General features: G+C 38.7%; 1 protein-coding gene across 11 annotated transcripts in view; it reads left to right on the top strand.

The window, feature by feature from the left end:
• The window catches only part of LOC107094597 (ELKS/Rab6-interacting/CAST family member 1-like), a 123,357-nt gene that overhangs the window by 42,647 nt on the left and 62,050 nt on the right, over positions 1-18,660 (top strand). For 6 of the 11 annotated variants that reach the window (XR_001481686.1, XR_001481684.1, XR_001481685.1 and 3 more), the window contains 2 exons: positions 2,327-2,458; positions 8,872-9,032. Coding sequence is in view for 7 of the 11 variants with exons in the window: in XM_015390317.1 (XP_015245803.1) it covers positions 2,327-2,458; positions 8,872-9,032 (293 nt within the window). In the remaining 4 variants the exon portion in view is untranslated. Of the gene's footprint in view, positions 1-2,326; positions 2,459-6,930; positions 6,985-8,871; positions 9,033-18,660 lie in introns of all 11 variants that reach the window. The other 5 variants (XR_001481683.1, XM_015390315.1, XM_015390316.1 and 2 more) reach the window with 1 other exon arrangement.

Below are 18,660 nucleotides of genomic sequence, written 5' to 3'. Positions count from 1 at the left end.
TTACTTGGGTTTGATTAGGGGTTCAAATCTTTCACATGTCAAGAGACATCGAGTCCAAAACAAACAGATAAGGAATTTGATGCAATAATATAGAAAAAAATATTTTTAATTTCATGTTTCGAATAGTTTTTTCCTTTAATTAGATACAAAGAGAAGTTCCTCTATTAACCTGTTGTTTTTTATCCATACCATGTCACAGGTGTTTTGTTTTAAGACTTGCGGAAATTATACCTGCTTGTTAAAGCTAACCGTTCTTTTATCTGGAACTCTCTCTGTTCTACAAGTTGTGCTCTTTACCCCCGCAGATGCTTCACACCCTCATAAAGCTGCATCACACAGTGAAAGGAGAGGAAAAATCCACACACCATAATGTGTTCTGTTTTACAACCAATTCCCTTCCACCTGAGGTACACTTTGGCCCTGTGCACATCTGGAATTAACGTGCATCCTGGGCGAGTCGATCAAAGTGAGCCCAAAATCTCTTAATTGCCCATGTGATCGTACCCAGGACACATTTTGGATTCTTTGAGTTCCAGTCATTTAGAGCATTTTCACAGGTGGTCCTTAATGCAGTGAAGGACCACCAACTCAACTGACCGCCTCCCTCTGGTTAAAAAACTTATTTGGCACCAGGGTGGAGTATCCTCCTCTACTATTGAGCATTTATTTACATAATGTGTCAGAGGAAATAACACTTTTAAAAGGTAATAGTTTTTCTGTTTGGTTAATCTTTGCTGCAGTCAGGATTGAGATGCTTCCGGGTGATAATTGCTTGTACAGAGCTTTCTTTAAGGTTTCCAGGTTTAGAATGCTGTTGAATTACACCCTGAGTTTCCGTCATTCTTCAACACTTGCCTTTTTCCCTGTTTGACCTCCATACTGAAATCTGTGTGAGTGAACAGTAGGGCCAATACACGCACACCTGCACAGGCTGCATGTGGCTGACCTTGTAAACCTCCATTTACTTTAGTAGAATTTTATATGTGGATTAATCATAAGGAGATTAAATAATGATAAACTTGTGCTAATATGATTTTCTTGCTTATTGTTCATGAAGCAGATGCCTACATTTGGCATTAGAGGGGAAATATGGGCAATAGATGTTATCAAGGTTTATGCTGAAAATTTGAGCATACAGCAGCTTAGTCATATGAATTGTATTTCTTTTTTTCTTCCATAATGGCCTCCAGTAGGTTCCTTAAGCCTTTAGAAGATGAAAAGGCCCACAGCATCTCAGATCTGCACCTAATGGGAAACAGGAGTTTTATTTCCACACATTTATAAGCTCGGTTTTACTGCAATGTTAGTCTGCATTTGACGGAGTTCTAAAGTTCAAGTTAAGTTCAGAAATGTAAGTGTTTATGTTTTTGATTGACAAGCAAAACGCTCTTTCAAAGCTCTAGACCAGGGGTCTTCAATGTTTTCCAGGCCAAGGACCCCCAAACTGATGTCCAGATTGAGCGGGGACCCCCTTATTATATATATATATATATTGTATGAATTGTATGATTCTGATTCCTGGTTGATGGGACAGGTGTTGTGAATGAAACGGTGCCCAGATTAAAAGAGCTCCTGTGTGTCGCTGAATTTGTGCATTGATGCCTGAAAGACATCTTCTGCCTCCATATATCTGTTTACTACAGTGTGTTGAATTCACAATAATGTGGATTTAAAGACATTTCAGTTAGTGGAAAAAAGGGTAGGGGGAATATTTAAAAAAAGTCTTTCGCGACCCCCATGCAGTACCTCCGTGGACCTGCTAGGGCTCACGGACCCCCCTATTGAGGACCTCTGCTCTAGACAAAGATTATAAGATGCTCGCCGGTTTTTGGTCCCTTTTTAAAACTGCAGACTCGCAAAGTATTTTACCTCCCATCCTTCCCACGCTGCATGTTAGCAGAACAAACTTAGATCTGTGTTAAGACCCATTTTTACAAGCTGTTTCACCTAATCATTACATCTCTGACTGCAGACAGGAGCAGGTTTAGATGTTTTCTAGAGTTTTGATTATTAGTAGACGTCTGTCTTGGATTTCTGTTCTTTAGTGTCTCTGCTTTAAAATGGTGGCTAAGAGAAATGGGTACATTTAGAGTCACATAAGGAGCCCATATTTTTGATACCAACATTTAGATCATGAACTGCCTGTGTCACCTGGAGATCAGATTTTTCACGTTTCTTGCCAGCTTGTTACCAGTCAGGGTCAGTCAAGCTGAAAATCATCTTTTTTTCTATTAGCAACTCTCATGTTTAAACAGTTGGATAGATGAACGTGGTGAGAAAACAGGTTTTGATCAGATCTCTATCTTCCCATCCCTGTTCTCTGCAGGATTCTCTGCGACAGAAGGAGGAGCGCATTGAGGAGCTGGAGGAGGCACTGAGGGAAAGTGTTCAGATCACAGCAGAGCGGGAGGTGGTGTTGGCCCAGGAGGAGCACGCACGCTCACATGCTGAGAAGCAGGTAAAGTGTGTGCGGTGGACTCCCGCTGTGATGCACGAGTTGGTTTCCCCGGAATGGTAAATCTGTGAACCAAGCTCTATCCTAAACTTTTCCTAAAACTCAGTCCATGTTTTTTATCAGACTGTGCTAAGTTCACCTAAAACAGACTAGTTGAAGCAAAAAATTCTCTAACATCTACAAAATCCTCCCCACTAAAAACGGGAGCAGCAACCAGCACGCCCACTCCCGGCGGAGCCCCTTCAGGTGCGGCTCTGTGTTTGCCCAGTCACTCTTCATTTAGAGCAGAAGTAAACACATTCCTATTTTAAGAACAGCTACATTTTGTCCCTCTATACAGTCAACACACAACCAGCCATGATTTTAAATGGACTGTGCACCAACCGCTTTAAGTCGTATTGCAGTTCATCTAAATGGAGACAGTGGGAGAGCTCACGGCGGTGGTAAATGGAGGCTCAGAAGGGAACGGTTCGGCGGATGCAACCTCAGACCGCGAGGAGTGTGTTTGTGTGTTTCGCTCCCCGGAGCGGCGGTGACTTAACGAGGCCATAGAGATGGGAAACGTTCCCCACTGCCACGATGGGTTTTGACAAGTGGAGGGGGCTGGAAAGCAGTGTGGGCTGAGGACTAAAGCTGCACTGAGAAAACACGGCCTGCTGTAGATGTTGGCAAAACGGCTGGACTCTTGTTATTACTGCCTCTAAACGTCTGCTCCGGCCTTTACTTACTGGACGGCTTCTGAAGAGACGTGTAAAGGCAGGCATGAAAACAGATGTTTTACTCCTGAGGTATGCTTCCTCACGCCCTCCTCCGAGGAGGGTGCTAACGAGCCGCACGGCAGAAGACGCTTCGCACAGACAGACGGTGTAGAGGAAGGACAGATAATTAAAGGCCCGACGGACAGAGTAAGGCAGTCACACGGACGTGTGAAGGTGAAATACAGCTTACAAAACATTTTCGTCTGCTGGAAGAAGAAAAAAAGATCAAACATGCCGTTTCAAATTCCAGTCAAGTTTCAGAGACATCAAACACAAGAAAATCAGTTTAAAGTGATGCAGCTGACAGGTTAGATTGCCCTTATGATGTAATGATGCAACGAAAAAGAAACTGTTTTGATGAGCACATTTGACAGGAACAATAACACAGAATGTACATAGATTTAATATTGCAGGGGGGAAATTAGAAGGATTCAAATGGTATGTTTTATAACTGAGGATGTATCCTTTAAATACCATCCTCAGCTAAATTGCCTGGAAAAACTCTTAACGGCTCTCCTCTGTTTTTGATTTTGCATGTTGATGTTTTGCATCAACAAAGAAATGGTCAAATTAGGGCCTTTCTGCCATTTACCCAAAAATATTTTAGCTATGCAGAGAAATCTCTGGAAAAAAGGCGAGTAAAGAAAGGCAGGTTTATTTATTTAACACAGTTGAGAACAAAGACAATTCAAAGTGCTTTACACAAATTAAACAATAGAATATAAGGAAGATATAAGTAGGTAAAGATAAAAGCAGATAGTAAACAAAGTAGAATAGTTGGACCAAAAACCTGGGGAGTGGTGGCCTATTGGTTAGGGCATAGAGCTTGGAATCCTGAGGTTCTGAGTTTAAGCCCCACTCCCACAGACTGCCACTCTGGGTCCCTGAGCAAAGACCCTTAACCCCTAATGCTTGCCTGGCGTCCCACGATGGCAGCCCACTGCTCCCCAAGGGGATGGGTTAAATGCAGAGCTAAATTTCTCCAATGTGAAATCAATAAAGTTCATTTATAATTATTATCAATCTAGAGCAGGGGTGGGCAACTCCAGTCCTGGAGGGCCTGTATCCTGCAACTTTTAGATATGTCCTTGACTTAACACACCTGAATCAAGTAAATAGATAATTAAAAAGACTCTGGAGAAATTGATTGCATACTGGGGAGGTAATTCAACCATTTGATTCAGGTATGATGGACCAAGGATGAATCTAAGGCTACGTTCAAATGCTACCTGAAGAGACCCAAATCCGATTTTTTTTTTTTTTGCCCACATGCAACCTGGATCTGATCTTCTCATGGCAGTCTGAACAACACAACCGTTTTTTTCCAATGCAACCAAGGCCACTTGGCTATGTGGTCCTGGATCCGATACGAATCTGGTCTTTTCAGATGCGACCTGTGTCTGAACGGCTAGGTCACATTCATCCGACCTGAACACCATTTATACCCGACAAAGGTCACTATTCTGCTTCTTGCTACACAGGACCGCCATGGCGGACGATGATGCGGAAAGCAGCATTTTTTTAACCATCTTGAAAAGATTGAGGTTTTAACGTTTGGAAAGATCACTAGATGCCCTCCGGCACTACATCCATGTTTACTTCTGTAAACATGAAGCACACTGACTTTTGACGTCATTGCGTCCTCTACGGTACATGTGGGACACTTAAGCTGAATGAATGCAGTTTACACAGGAGATTACATATATGTTGCATATATTTGGAAATGTAAACGGCAACGCAAAAAAGTAGTATTTCACAAAGAAATCGGAATTGAGCATCAAGACCTGCAGTGTAAATGTAGCCTAAATGTTTCAGGAAACCGGCCCTCAAGGACTGGAGTTGCCCACCCCTGATCTAGACTGATTAGAGAAACATGAAACTTTGTTTCATGCAGCAAACTAATTCAGGATTTAATAGGTTGTGTAATTTTAGGGGGGGCGTCCTGCCGTCAGTTTGTGACCTTAACCTGAAGCAGACTGATTGTGCAGCCCTGAAAGGATCTAGTTTACATGTCATCTTGGACTCTTTGTTGTCATCTACTTGAATAAGTGAAGAATTTGAACAGGTTGTTTAAAAACAACTGGTTTCTAAAATAAAAACAAAAGGTTTTATTTATTTTTTTCCACTGACAGTAACTGTTTATAACTTTATATAGGTTGGGAAACATTGAAAGGAATCAAAATGCTGCAAGTGCAACTTTAATTAGGGAGAGCGGAGGCCATTAAGGGCGGAGAGGGGCCCGGTCTCAAAACGCTCCAAAGAGGAAAGGACAGGGATGTCAGTTTGTGGTGAATGAGTGGAGATGTCAGCCAAACACCCATCGCAGTCCTCTCCCAACATCAACAACTCTAACTCAACCTTTCAGCAAGCGTACACATGTGTGTTATGTGGCGCTAGCAGGCAGGACAGAGGACACATTTTTTTCAAACACAAACAGACAAATATGGCGGAATGAAGGGCAATCCGATGTTTAAACCGAGCTCTGACCATTTAAAATCGCACATTTAGCAGAAACCAAATGGAAACCAGCTTTGGATTTCGACCTGGAAATGCGTCTTTGTGGGCGCAAGTAAATCATAAATAAATATTTTTGAGTTTCTTTTCATGCAGCTGCGTCAGGGCAATTAACCTTTAACATAATTATTTATAAAAAGATGACGGGAGAAGAAGATTTCCTCCCGTAATGAGGCCGGCCGGTTCAAAGGCTCCCACATGCAAATGCTGCCAAACTAGACCCACTTATAAACACTCTGACTCAATACTGGTACGCAGACGGCTTTTATATTCAACCATACTGTCAACAAGTGTGTGTGTGTGGGGCGGGAGGGGGGGCTGCCTTATGAATCTGATTTGCCTGTCAAAACCTTTTTTACCAGAACCACATGAAAACAAACCAAACCTTTGCAGCTAGACATGAGTCACTACTGTATGTGTGATCTGCACAGAAAGGTGCGCATGTGTGTGACGCAGCAGTGAGCCGGCAGCGGGACGCACTCCATCTGTCTCAAACTGGAGACAGACGTGCCCCTCCTTTGCATCCCGGTTTCTATTAAGGGAGAATTTTAATTCTTGAACTCGCTGCTCTTTCTCTTGTGGTTCATCTTGTTTTGATCTTTAAATAAACCTGAAATCCTTCCTAAACAGAAACCTCCAAATGGAGCCTGCTGTTTCCATAATGTTCAGTCTGCAGGTTCACAGAGCTGCATCCCTCCATCCATACAATACGATCATAGTAAACCTCAGTATTTCTGTTTAACTAAAAATATATATTTGATTTTGGGGCAGTTTGAAACCCTAACATCAGAAATATTTCCAAACGAAGCGTCTTCTTTCCAGTTCCTCACTTCCCCTGCTTGGCCCTGTCCTCCACCCCTCTCTCACTGTGAGACATGCTTATTGTTCGGTGTCACCTTTTCCATCCTTTTTTTTCTAAATTACTTGATTAAGTGCTGCTTATATTTCTCACTGCTTTGTATTTTGCAGTCTACTGTGTAATCGGTATTTATCCCTCATCATCTCTTATATCTCGTCTTCTCCGGTCTTAAACAGCCTCCCTGTCCTTATATATTTTTCCTTCATACCTTTTGATTTCTCTTTACTTTACTCTGCATCCTGAGGCCCCTTTTTTAATTACTCTCCCCTTCCTTAAACTCGTCTCCCCTCACTGCAATCACTCCTTCTTCTCACGTCTCTCTTTTTTCTGTCATTTGTATGCAGCTGTCTCACATTCCAATTCATGAGTTCACCACAAGCGGATTTAGATGGTCGAAGGTAACCAAGAATCCTCAAATACCATTTATTTATATTTCCCCTGTTATCGGATGGTAATTCAGTTTTTTTTTTATTCCATTCTTTCATTTATCTATCTGCCAAAGTTGTTTTTAATGAACAGCCGGATGGGGAATTCACCTCGGATCATCTTTCTTTTTTTTCCCCTTCCACTGGTTGTCTCGTCGGCTCAAACGATTTTAGTTTGAGAACTTTGCATCAATCAGACTATGAAAAAAATATCCCTTTGTTTTTGGTCTTGTTTTTTTTTTTCTAATTTCTGTTTCACATTTCTCTGACGTCTTACATCAGACCCCTCTGTTTTGTATTATTGTATAACAGTATTTATAAGCTATCTGTGGACAAAATGTGGGTCGCTCTCCTCTCTGAAGGCAATGGAATGGCTAACAAGAAAAAAAATATTTGGATAAAAATCCCAAAGTGTGTCTGTCCATATAAATATTAATATATGACACATACATATTGGAACTTGGTGTCAGATATGGAAAAAAATAAGTAATAAAAAAAAATAACAACACAATTAATTAATTATTTAAATTCTAGATATATAAAATGTTGGAATATGTCTTTCTTTTAGTTTATCTGCCTAATCCTGACTCATTCCAGTCATTAATAGACATTTTTTGTTTAATGGCTGATCCTGATGTTGCAAACGTCTGCAGAATTTTGCCCTTTTCTAAATTGTAGTAAAGTGAGTAACTTTAGGGAAACATTTCAGTGAAACGTTTACATAAACCCCTGATGGATATGGCTATCGTTGACTTTAGGGCTTTTAAAATGAACCAGGGTGGAATAAAGTCGCTATAAAATTGTGATTTTCTTGCAAATATGATTAATTGTGCAGCCTTAAGTGAAAAAAAAAAAAAAGCAGTTTTCCATTCGGTGAGTCTGACTCGATCCAGATTTGCTGCTGAACATCCAAAGCAATCGCCTTTCATCTAACGGTGATTTTTGGTTTAGATTCGATGCTTCCAAATAGGATTTTCATGTGGATTTGTTTGAACTTCCGATCTGGTTTAGAAACGGCTCTAAATAATTTCTTGCAAAGCGATATTAGATAGAATATTCTTTAGATCTTCAAAGAGGTTTCCTGCTTTGTTCTGAATTTTGGTTTCAAACAGAACCTTTGTACGCTTGCCAAGAGAAACTCGAGGCTGCAGTCAATCAGAGACAATCACAAGAAGTTGCGAAGGCATTTTGTAACCTTAAGTACCACTGTATGTTTGCGCCTGATCGAATAGGAGAAAACCCACTTATTCTAACATTCATTAAGTTCTTTAAGGTGGTGTATATGTACTTTAAATATTAAGATCTCCAAATAAATCTTCAGTTTATGTTCTAATTAAATGTTAATGCTAATTAGATTGTAATCCCTAACATTTTAAGTTGTTAATAGATGGTTCAGAATTGTAGCTAAGGTCACTTTTTAAGTTTATTTTGTTTGAAATAAAGCTTTTTTGAATGCAGAATCTGAATTTTCCTTTGAAAAACTTACTTTTTTTAATTGTTCACCTTTTCTGTTGGATGGTTTTCTTTCCCTTCTCTCTGCTTTTTCCTTTCTTTGGATCTTAGCCGAGTCGTTGTCTGGCCTTAAGAAATACAGACTGACCTCACACGCATTAAACTGACACGGTGATATACAGCCAGTGAAAGGAACAGGCTGAGATGAAATATGTATTAGAAAAGTGAGGGAGAAAGAGAAACAACTTGGAGATTATAAAAAGGGAAAATGGGGAGTAGGAAAATGAGCTGCTTGATGTTCTGCCGTGGAGCGAGTTTAACAAAAACAGAGAAATTAAGTAAACCCTTCAAACTATAGAGGATCTTTAGGAAGAAAATGTTAAATATATGTTTATGCTCCTGGGTCAGGTGGAGGACCTACTGGTTGCCATGGAAAAGGTGAAACAGGAACTGGAGGTGATGAAAGCCAAGCTGTCGTCGACCCAGCTCTCATTGGCTGAGAAGGAAGGCCATCTGACTGCCCTGCGAGCCGAGAGGCGGAAGCACCTGGAGGAGGTCCTTGAGATGAAGTAAGAATATTAAAAAATGCTCATCTCTCATGTTTTAGTGTTTTTCTTTACAGTAATGTATATTTCAGCTGTTCTTTAGGTGGTTTTACATGTTTTATCCATCCAACTAGGAGATAGTGAGCCAATACAGATATTTCTGCTCAAGCACACACATTCGAAACATGTACCAATAAAGGAAGTCAAAGGTTACACAAAAAATCCCATTTTTGATTTTCACCATTCTCTAATCTCTTTAGGCTTTTCTTAAGAAAAGTTCTTATTCAGGTTCATTTAGTTGCTGTGGTTTCATTTTTTTCCAATATAATAAATACTTTAGGACTTATAAAAATCATTTTAGTATTAGATGATTGTTCTCAGGATGTGGCTTCTGTTTTCATTCTTGTGTCTTTCCTTCAGGAAGTTGGCTTGCTCTGTAATGGTCATTTTAACGAGTAGAAATCCACTGCAAACAAAGATGCTATTACTTTTTAATGCCATCTTTCAGGCTTTATGGGCTGAGCATTTTGTACTGTGGTGTATTAAATTTAATAGCTATCAGCCACATAAATGCTAGGGTGTACGGTTCTCATGGGGTCAATAAATAGCCTGTTTCTCAAAGACACCAAGCTTTGGTTGGAAAAAAGCTTTGACATCACTGAGCAGAACATATAGAGATGTATGCATCTGGCGTTAAATAGTATAACAGGGTTTTGGAAGACAAAAAAACTCTACGGTGTGTCAAATGTGGGGAAAAAGCAGTGGTAACAACTTAAAGATCCATTACTCGTATTTGAAAGAAAGAAGAATAAAGTATTTAGATCAGTAATGAATCCCCTGAGTTCGGAGTTTCTATCAGTGCGGTATAGTGTGATCCCCTCCAGGATAACGGATTATCCAGCATTGATGAGTTAAGCCATGACTCGGTCAGGATGATGGAGCAGCAGTTACTAATCTTCTTCTTTGAAGAGAGTTTGAGTTGAAGATGATCCATTGTGTTGGACGTTGGTGCAGGACTGAAGGGAGTGGTGGTCTCTGGGGATTTGTTTTTAGCTGCGCTGTTAGCTCACCTCTGCAGCCCCACATTCGTAGCCTTGCACACCGCTTCTGCTTGCTCTTTCTCCGGCATGGTCTGTTCCCGGGGTCCGCTGCTCTGTTTGCATCTGCCGGAAGCACTCAAAAGCTTTTTAAGCGGTCAAGAGTGGCTGTATTTACGAGTCTAGAAAAGACACTTGATGACCGTAGCTCCAGCAGGCGCTGGCAGTGATAGCTACAGGATCGATGCATAGTTTGTAGCATTCTAGGCGTCATATTTGAAGAGCTGATGCAACCATTGCCTCTTACGGCGTCGCCATCTGAACTCTGAGTTCACTTCTATTTAAAGGGATTTAAAAAATCCCCAAAGGCACTACACTGAATTTTTAAAATCTCAATCAAAAGAACTCAACTCAGTGTTCTACTGCATTTTGCACCATATTTATTTATTTATTTTGCACTGCTCTGATCCTTCCATATCAATGCCTTTTGCACCATGTCTTTAAACTGGTTTTCCTCTCCTACACTTTTTACATTTTGATCACTGCTGCTTTTTATAAATGGAAATGTTCATTTCACTGTTGTAACCTGCTCATGCACTATTTAAAAGCTGTATGCATTTAAATTTTGTTTTGTATACACTCTGTGTATACAAAATGTTCTAATTCTTTATAAATGATTTGACTTTATAAATTCTTTATAAATAGAAATAAAGAGCACTGACACAGCCTGACTGTTACCATGTTTCTACGACGCCACCTCCTTTACCGAAGCGTCAACTTTTACCCATCATAACAACTGACCGTTTAAAGTAACTTTCTTAATTTAAGGAAAATATATTATTAATCAAACACACTTAATAAATCTGAGCTTCACTGAACATTGAGATTAGGCTTTTAACCAAGCTTAAAATTCATTAAAGCATTGTCGCTTTTTTAACTCAATAAAGTTTACAATATATTAATGTTCAAAAACAAATAAATAACATTAAACATAAATAACATAAAAACATTGTCATTAGTCCTTATTGTCTTTGTAGAAACCATACTTCTTATACTGTCTTCTTAAGCCCCTGTCACACCCTGACGATTTAGACCAGCATATGTCTGACGTACAAAAAATCTGGCAAAAACTTTGGCAAACGTTGGATAAGTTATAGGTATGTTTTTTATAAGTTATGGGTACGCTGTAGCCCACTGGAACACCTTGACATACGACGAGTACATGGGGCATAAGATATAGGTAAGTTATCTGATCATTGAAATGCGTTAAGTGTAGGTTACTCATAGGTCGTGGTGTCTAGCTTGTCTCCAATGCATATTAACATATTTGAAGTGTTCCAGAGGACCGCTGAACGTGTTTCTAACGTACAGCTACTGTATAATGGCGTATTGGCAGCGTTTTGGTATTAAAGGGGTTTCACAGGAGGAAACGGTCAATAATCCTTCAGAATTCATCCCCATCATAGGCTGACCTTGAAGGTGAGTGTGATGAATCCTCCCTGCATTCACGCCCATGGCCGCGACCAACAAACTTCCTAGCAGACATGATGCTGAATCTGCTGCAACTGCAAACCTTCTTCTATTTTCTTTATTCTTTTTTGGGGGGCAGGCGGTAAAAAGCAGCCAGGTTAATACAGCAATCAAATAAGTCTTTTCATGCAGGCTGGGCATCGCTGCTCCCCTCAGGACACTGGCTTGTGACATTTCATGGGCATTATGCTGCCATGCGTTATGCATAAGTTAGGCTGTTGTTGGACATAAGTTCTGGACTAGTTAGGAATACGCTACACATATGCCCAAAATTGAAAAAATACATAGAAAGTTCAGCATATGCCAGCATTTCAGGAGATTCAGGGATGTGGGGCATACGCTGGCTGGATCATCAAAGTGTGACAGGGCCCTTATGGTGCCACAGTTGTAAAGAAATGCATGTACACATGGAAAACTTGCCAAACGCTGACGTCATATTCCAAACAATTTATCCTGCTACCGGCTCTTGTTTGGACTGTAGAAACGAAACTCTTTGGCTATATAGCGATATATAAGCAGAGGCCACCATAGAGGAGGAATGTTACCATGACAGCAGCCGGGCATTTCCTTGCGTGCTTTCAGCGGTTTGGTCACACGCTGCTGTGGGATGAAGTCCCATTCTTCAACCAGCATTTGCCATTAGTTGTGGTTCTGTTGGTCCCTCTGTGTTCCTTCCATGGATAGTCTCAGATAAACCCCACTCTGTTGATTCGTTTTCCTTACAAATGTGGCTCCAGTTATAGGAAAACAACCAGGCTTTCCTGTGGCACAGGATTATTTGCCCACAAAGTTTTGTCACAAATAAAGATGTATTTTAGTCATTTAGATTGTTTTAATTGTTTGTAAACTGACTAAATGAAGTACAGACTTTCTTTGCAGTGTTAAGACAAATGTTGTCCTGCTGTATCATCTCTAGAATCCTCATCTGATATTAAATTCAGAATGTGTGTTTTCTTCCACATTTCTGTCCTATCTGACGCTGTGAGCAGGAGCTACAGTACAACATATCCAATCAGCCTCTTTTAAAAAAAATAATAATTTTCTGCGCTCAGCTCATTTAACTCGCCATCGTTAAGTCCTTGATCTCTTGCTATCTGCAGTAGTTTCTCCATGTAGCTTCAATGATCCAGGAAGATGGTGATTGGACCCAATGACACGATCCTCACCAGACACCTCATTAACTCTCCTCTCATTTCTTCTCCTCTCTTCATCGTCCTTCTCCTTCACTCTGCACTTTAAAGCCGCTGAGATGATGCTAATGCAGCGACCGTGTCCCACTGTCCGACTCTTCGCATGATTGATTACATATGCAGACACCAGGCTGTGCGCCCGTGTTCTTTTTAATGTTGTTTTAATAGATGGGTTTGTGTTTTAAGTGCTGCTGAGATGAGTCCAGCAGTCATGTATTTTCTTCAAATTTACATCCTCTCCGAGCCTCACTGACATCTGATTTAGTGGAACAACACTTTGGGATGAAATTGAAGCCATGGAGAATATCCATGTTAGGCATGTCCTTCCTCTTAAAGCGGGCTATGAGACAATGTTTTATTATGACCAAATGGGAAATAAACCCTGTGATTTTACTCCCCTGCACTGTGACCTCAACGTTTTCCTTTAGGATTGTATTTCTTTGTTTTTGTGTGAAAGTGTTACAGGTTGATTACGATGTTTATCTGATTTGATTTTATTATGATTTTATTTTCCGTCTCTGGTTCCCTCCAAGTGGACGAGGTTAGGTTTTTTTTTCCTGCAGTGGGTCAAAACTCAAATATTTCACTCTAAACTCTCATATTGTCTCATTTGCCTTTAAATATTTATGCTCCTGCAGAAGAAGTTGGAAAAAGAATCAATACTCGGATACTTAACACCCTCTGCCTCCTTGTTTTCCTTTAACAGTAGCCTAGTCCTGATAAAGTAAGGGTAACTCAAAAGGATTTATCTTTTTAGCTTTATTAGCTTTCTGCAAGTTCTTATCAGCCTTTCCTTTTAATAGTTTTGGAGGACAAGATGCCAGAATGAAATGATTCACCCACGCTGCCTTCAGAGGCGTTTAACACTGTAGCATACATCATTTAATCAACACAGCAGAGCCCCTGAACTGCACATGTGCACAGCTGCTACAGACTAACGTAAGTGCATCTCAAACAGCAGTGACCCATTAATAACGTTACATAATCTCATTCTTTGCTATGCAGGCTGTTCGTTCACCTTGAGATCCTGTAGCATTTAAACTAGAACTGAACCCGTCGAGGCTTCCTTTACTTATTGATCATTTTCCGTAAACTCATGGAGCATTGAAATGTTCTCATAATGTCCAGACAATTTATGTACATTTAACAAAAAAATGAAACTGCTGCTTTAAAAGATAAATTAAACCTTTTGTAAAATCTTAATACGCCATGCTCATAAATACAGAGCGTGCTGCATGTGTAATAAGGGACTTTATTGGTAGAAATTATGTTCAGGAATAAAACAATTCATCACCAAGATTATGGAGGCTGCAAAAATATGCAAAAAAAAGGTGCTCTAGGTCCACCTTCAAGTAAAGAAACAGGATGCTGCACATCTGCCAGCAGCATTTATCTAAACAGGATAACTGGTAATAACTGCTGTTCACCTCTCTTTATGGGGTCCATTTAGTTGCTCATATATGCAGAGTTAAGTTAATATCAGACTATAAAAGTCAAACACACTGGTGCAGCGTTTCCTCCATGTTATTATTGATGCTCAGTGAGCACAGATATATGTATAATTTAGTGCCTCATCCTGATTTATGTCTGCTCCATAGAGAGTTAACCTGTTTAGTATGCATGTGGCAAAGACAACTCAGTTCTTCAATTTTCAAACATAAAACCCTGGAGCTCTAGAGATGTTTTGTTTTTATGTAATATTTTAATACAATTTGAAATTTTATATATATATATATATTTCAGATATTTAAACATGCAGTTAGTCTGATTGGTTAATTTAAGTTAAGAGGCAAATCTTTCCTTGGATTTTAAGTAAACGTTGCTTCCCTCTTTATCATTGTAGAAAAATATGGCAAGATTTCAGTAGTACTGTAGTAGAAAAAATACATTTGTTAACTTCTGAAATTGTAGCAGTCTTTTTTTTTTCCGTATTTGGTATAATTTCTGTAAAAAAAAAAAAAAAAATCAACCAAAAAGATTGTCTCTTTCTACTAAAATTACAAATGCTGCATCTACATGTGTTAACTATATACTGTATATGCACACATATAGTGTTACTTACAACTAGTGAAATGCTAAATGTAATATTGGAAGCCGTGTTTCCTCTTCTCCATGCCTGTGTTTACTTGGCTCCGCTACTGAGGCACCTTTTAACACCAAAGTGCTGAATCCAGCGCTGGTTCTAAATCAAACCCAAAGTCTCATTCCTTCCATTTGAACCAAAGCATTTGATCCAAGACAGGAAATCTGGTAGAGCAGTGTAAACTCCTTGCTGCTCCAGACCAAAACAACTCATCAAGGGTCAGTGGGCAGCATCATAGAAGCCTACCTACCTTCCCGCCATGGTGCTATTTCTGATGTCAGTGTGCACTTTTTATGTAAAAGAAAGTTGTTTTTTTTCCGATTTGAGGCTTTAAATCCGGAGGTGATGAGTAAATACATTTACTTAGTTGCATTTACTTAACTTATTTGTTTTTACAGCATTGTAATTCATACTTTTACCTGAGTCAATCTCTGGCTACTCCACCAATTTTCAGCTTGTTTTACCAAAAATGCAGCTGAATCAGAAACAGATACTTTTGATGTTTAAGTTAGACTTCATTTTTATATCCATTTTTTTTATTTTTTTATTTCTGGGTCACTGGAAGTAGCTTATCATATTCTTACCCAATATTCATATATACTTTCTGTACTGATAAATGCATTAAATAGATTTTAAATAGATTTCATCCACTTGAATTTGATTATTTGCTGGTTACTATATTTAATTTTTAAATCCTAATCTTATAGAATCTGCATGTAACTTGAAATGTTGTGTAACATTACATTATTTTAAAGATATTAAAATCAGAGGTTATGACCATGAGTAGCAAGTTCATCAGCACTGAAGGAGCTTTTATAACAAATATCTTTTTACTTTTACTAGAGTAATTTCTTGAGAGCCTATTTTTAAATTTTGCTTTAATAAAAAATACTCTGATGCTACTCTTTCTTCAGATTATTGACACTTATTTTAAGCCCTTATGCTGATCTCTATCTAATATTCAGGCTGTTTCCATTCACAGAGCATGATAACCAAATACTATCCAGCTGTTTGTGTTTCTTTCCTTGCAGAAAACTAACAGCTGAGTTAACGTTGCAAAGAAAAGAATCTAAACATTGTGGGACTCCAAATAAACCTACTTTGATCATTAAGATTCTTCCCATATATGCATAATCTGGCTCTATATTTGTATTTCTTTATGTGCGTGTTTGTATTTTTGTGCATTTTTTATAATTTTGTTCTGTACTTTTTCTCTGAGAGTTTCTACAAGTTTTCTCTGATCTCCAGAGGTGCTGAATTATGATTGATGTGAAATATACTTTTGAACTCAATAACATTTGGTTATTAGAGTTTTTGCAAAGCTGGTTATAGCCATCAACAAGTTGAAGGTAGGATTCTGAGCAAATATTTAACAACTCATCCTATCAGAAATCTGAGCATTTATTCAGATTTTTCTTGATTTCTTGAATAGTAATTATATCTTTTTTATCTGGTTAAGCCTATTGTCCCTCCAGAAGCTTGATGTCAGCTTACCTTATCCAATCCAAAAGTAGTTTGGATGAGTTTTTTGGAATTTTTTTTACTTGAATATCCAGCTGTGTCTATCTTTCAGCAAGTATCTGTTGGAAGTCGTCCATTATGACATTCATCAGTACAGACTCTTAAAGCAACCCTCAGTATGAAGCTACCTCCACCATGCTTAAAAATTCTCAGATTTAAATGCCTTTTAAAGATATTCTTTTCATTGTGGCTGAAGAATTTAATGTCTTTCACCTCTGGCCATAAAACGTTTCTCTAGAACGTTTTGACCTTGATAATGTGGGAACCTGCACATTTTAATGCTAAACTGTACAGCAGTGTGCTCTCCCAGCTGTCTGGTCTGCAGCCTCTCATTTCATAGTAATATACTGGTGGCTCCAGTTTAGCATCTTCTGGTTTATCAAACATTCTTACTAACTTGCTTAAAGTTATAATGGTTTGGGTCAAATGAGTATAATTTGAACAGATTTAGTTAACATAAATAAGAACTGGTTTTGGAAAGCTTATTTTAAGCTCCTTGAATTCACTGTTGCAAATGAATGAATTATGCCTATATGTTTGGGAATTTATCTTTAAAGGGATATGCTGTCTAATCTTCCCAAAATAAAATAAATGATCCATAGAAACATCTGATAATCCAGAACGAAAATTGCACTTATGCTGATGTTGAGTGGATGTAAACATCTGATTAGGGGCAGAAAATTATGGAAGCAAATCGTTACATATTTCAAATGAAATCATTTTAAGAATGTGGCTGCATTGTTTGACTCATAAATGAAATTAGTAATCAATAATCCTGTTTGCATTTTCATTTTCTTCAAGACTGCTCATCCTTTCACCTAATTAAAATGAAAAAGCTCAGAATGCTTTTTCGTTTTGGAGTTATGAACAGTACTTTGCTGGCAGACCATGAAAACGAAAAGGCAATGTCCGCTGTATTTTCTCCTTGATTATGGCATGAAATGTGCAGTCTTAAAGAAGAAAATGCAAACGCAAATAGGATGATTGATTACTAATTTAATGCAGTCAAGTAATGCAGCCACATTCTTAAAATGAGAAAGCATTTCTGGAAATGCTTTTTCATTTTCAAATTTTACATTTCAAATTGAATTTTGGTATGTATTTGCTGGGGTAATTTTGAAAAATAAATCTCAAAAGTCTTTTTCTTTTTCATTTTAATTAGGTAAAAGGATAAGCGGTGTTAAAGAAATGAAAATGAAAATGCAAACAGGAGTATTGATTACTAATTTCATTTATGAGTCAAACAATGCAGCCACATTCTTAAAATGAAAAGGCATTTCTGAAAATGCCTTTTCATTTGAAATATGGTAACGATTTGCTTCCATAGAAAATGTTGTGTGAGTATAACTAAGCTCAGTGAGAGATGCCACCTTTAAACTGACTTTCTTTCTGTCAGGTAGTGTCAAAGCTTTTCAGCATCATTAGATAAAAATCCAACTTTTAACACCTGGAAAGATTTAAAACAAACTGAAATAATCTGGAAAAACATTAAAAGCCTTCCTGGATAGAAAAAGAATTGGGCACCATCCCACTTGGATTAGCATGACTAAATAAGAGCACGTCTTTCCTGATTTAGCTTCAATATATAAAGATGAGAGGAAGCCCTTTATTTCATATATAACTACATGTTAAGAAAACATGTTTAAATCATAAACTCTTTGACAATATTTCTCTCTGGAGCCAAATTTCCTCTCTGTTCTAAAAAAAAACTGATTATAGTTGGCAAAGTGTTCAGTACCAGTCAGCAGTTTATGGTAATTTGGCTGAGCTTCATCAAACCTACTATTTTCTCCTGTGTTCTGGTTTTTATCTGATTAAAAGCAGCCTACTGAAAATCCATCAGGAAATCCCTTTTTATAGGAAACTCCCCTGAATCACCTGTAGGAGCTTACAGCACTAAGAACGTCTGACACTTCACAGTAAAGAACTGCTGCAGAGATAGCTGCTGCTTGTCGGACTGAGTTATGCTAATGACACGGTTGCTCCCATATTTCACAAGATGTGAGCAAATACGTCATTTGTTTCTGGCTCTCTCCCACAGTTAAACGCCCTGCTTTTTAAACGGCGCTGCGTTCATATATCTCACACCAAACTGTGTGTGTACTCACGGGGGCGGCTGTAATTCCCGGGGGTCTCATGTCTGATTTCATGCCTCGCTTTAAATCGGTGTAGGGTTTAATGTTGTTCTAAGACGTGATATATGATACCAAGTGTTTCACGGACACAGGATACCTTAACGCACATGCACACACGCTCATTCCCATGAAGCAATGCATACCAGATACAGCTGT

The sequence above is a fragment of the Cyprinodon variegatus genome, unplaced genomic scaffold (assembly GCF_000732505.1).
Source record: "Cyprinodon variegatus isolate N-32 unplaced genomic scaffold, C_variegatus-1.0 Scaffold493, whole genome shotgun sequence".
In the NCBI taxonomy this organism is placed as follows: Eukaryota; Metazoa; Chordata; class Actinopteri; order Cyprinodontiformes; family Cyprinodontidae; genus Cyprinodon; species Cyprinodon variegatus.
The sequence above is the reverse complement of the archived record's forward strand: the minus strand, read 5'-3'. Positions and strand labels throughout refer to the sequence as shown.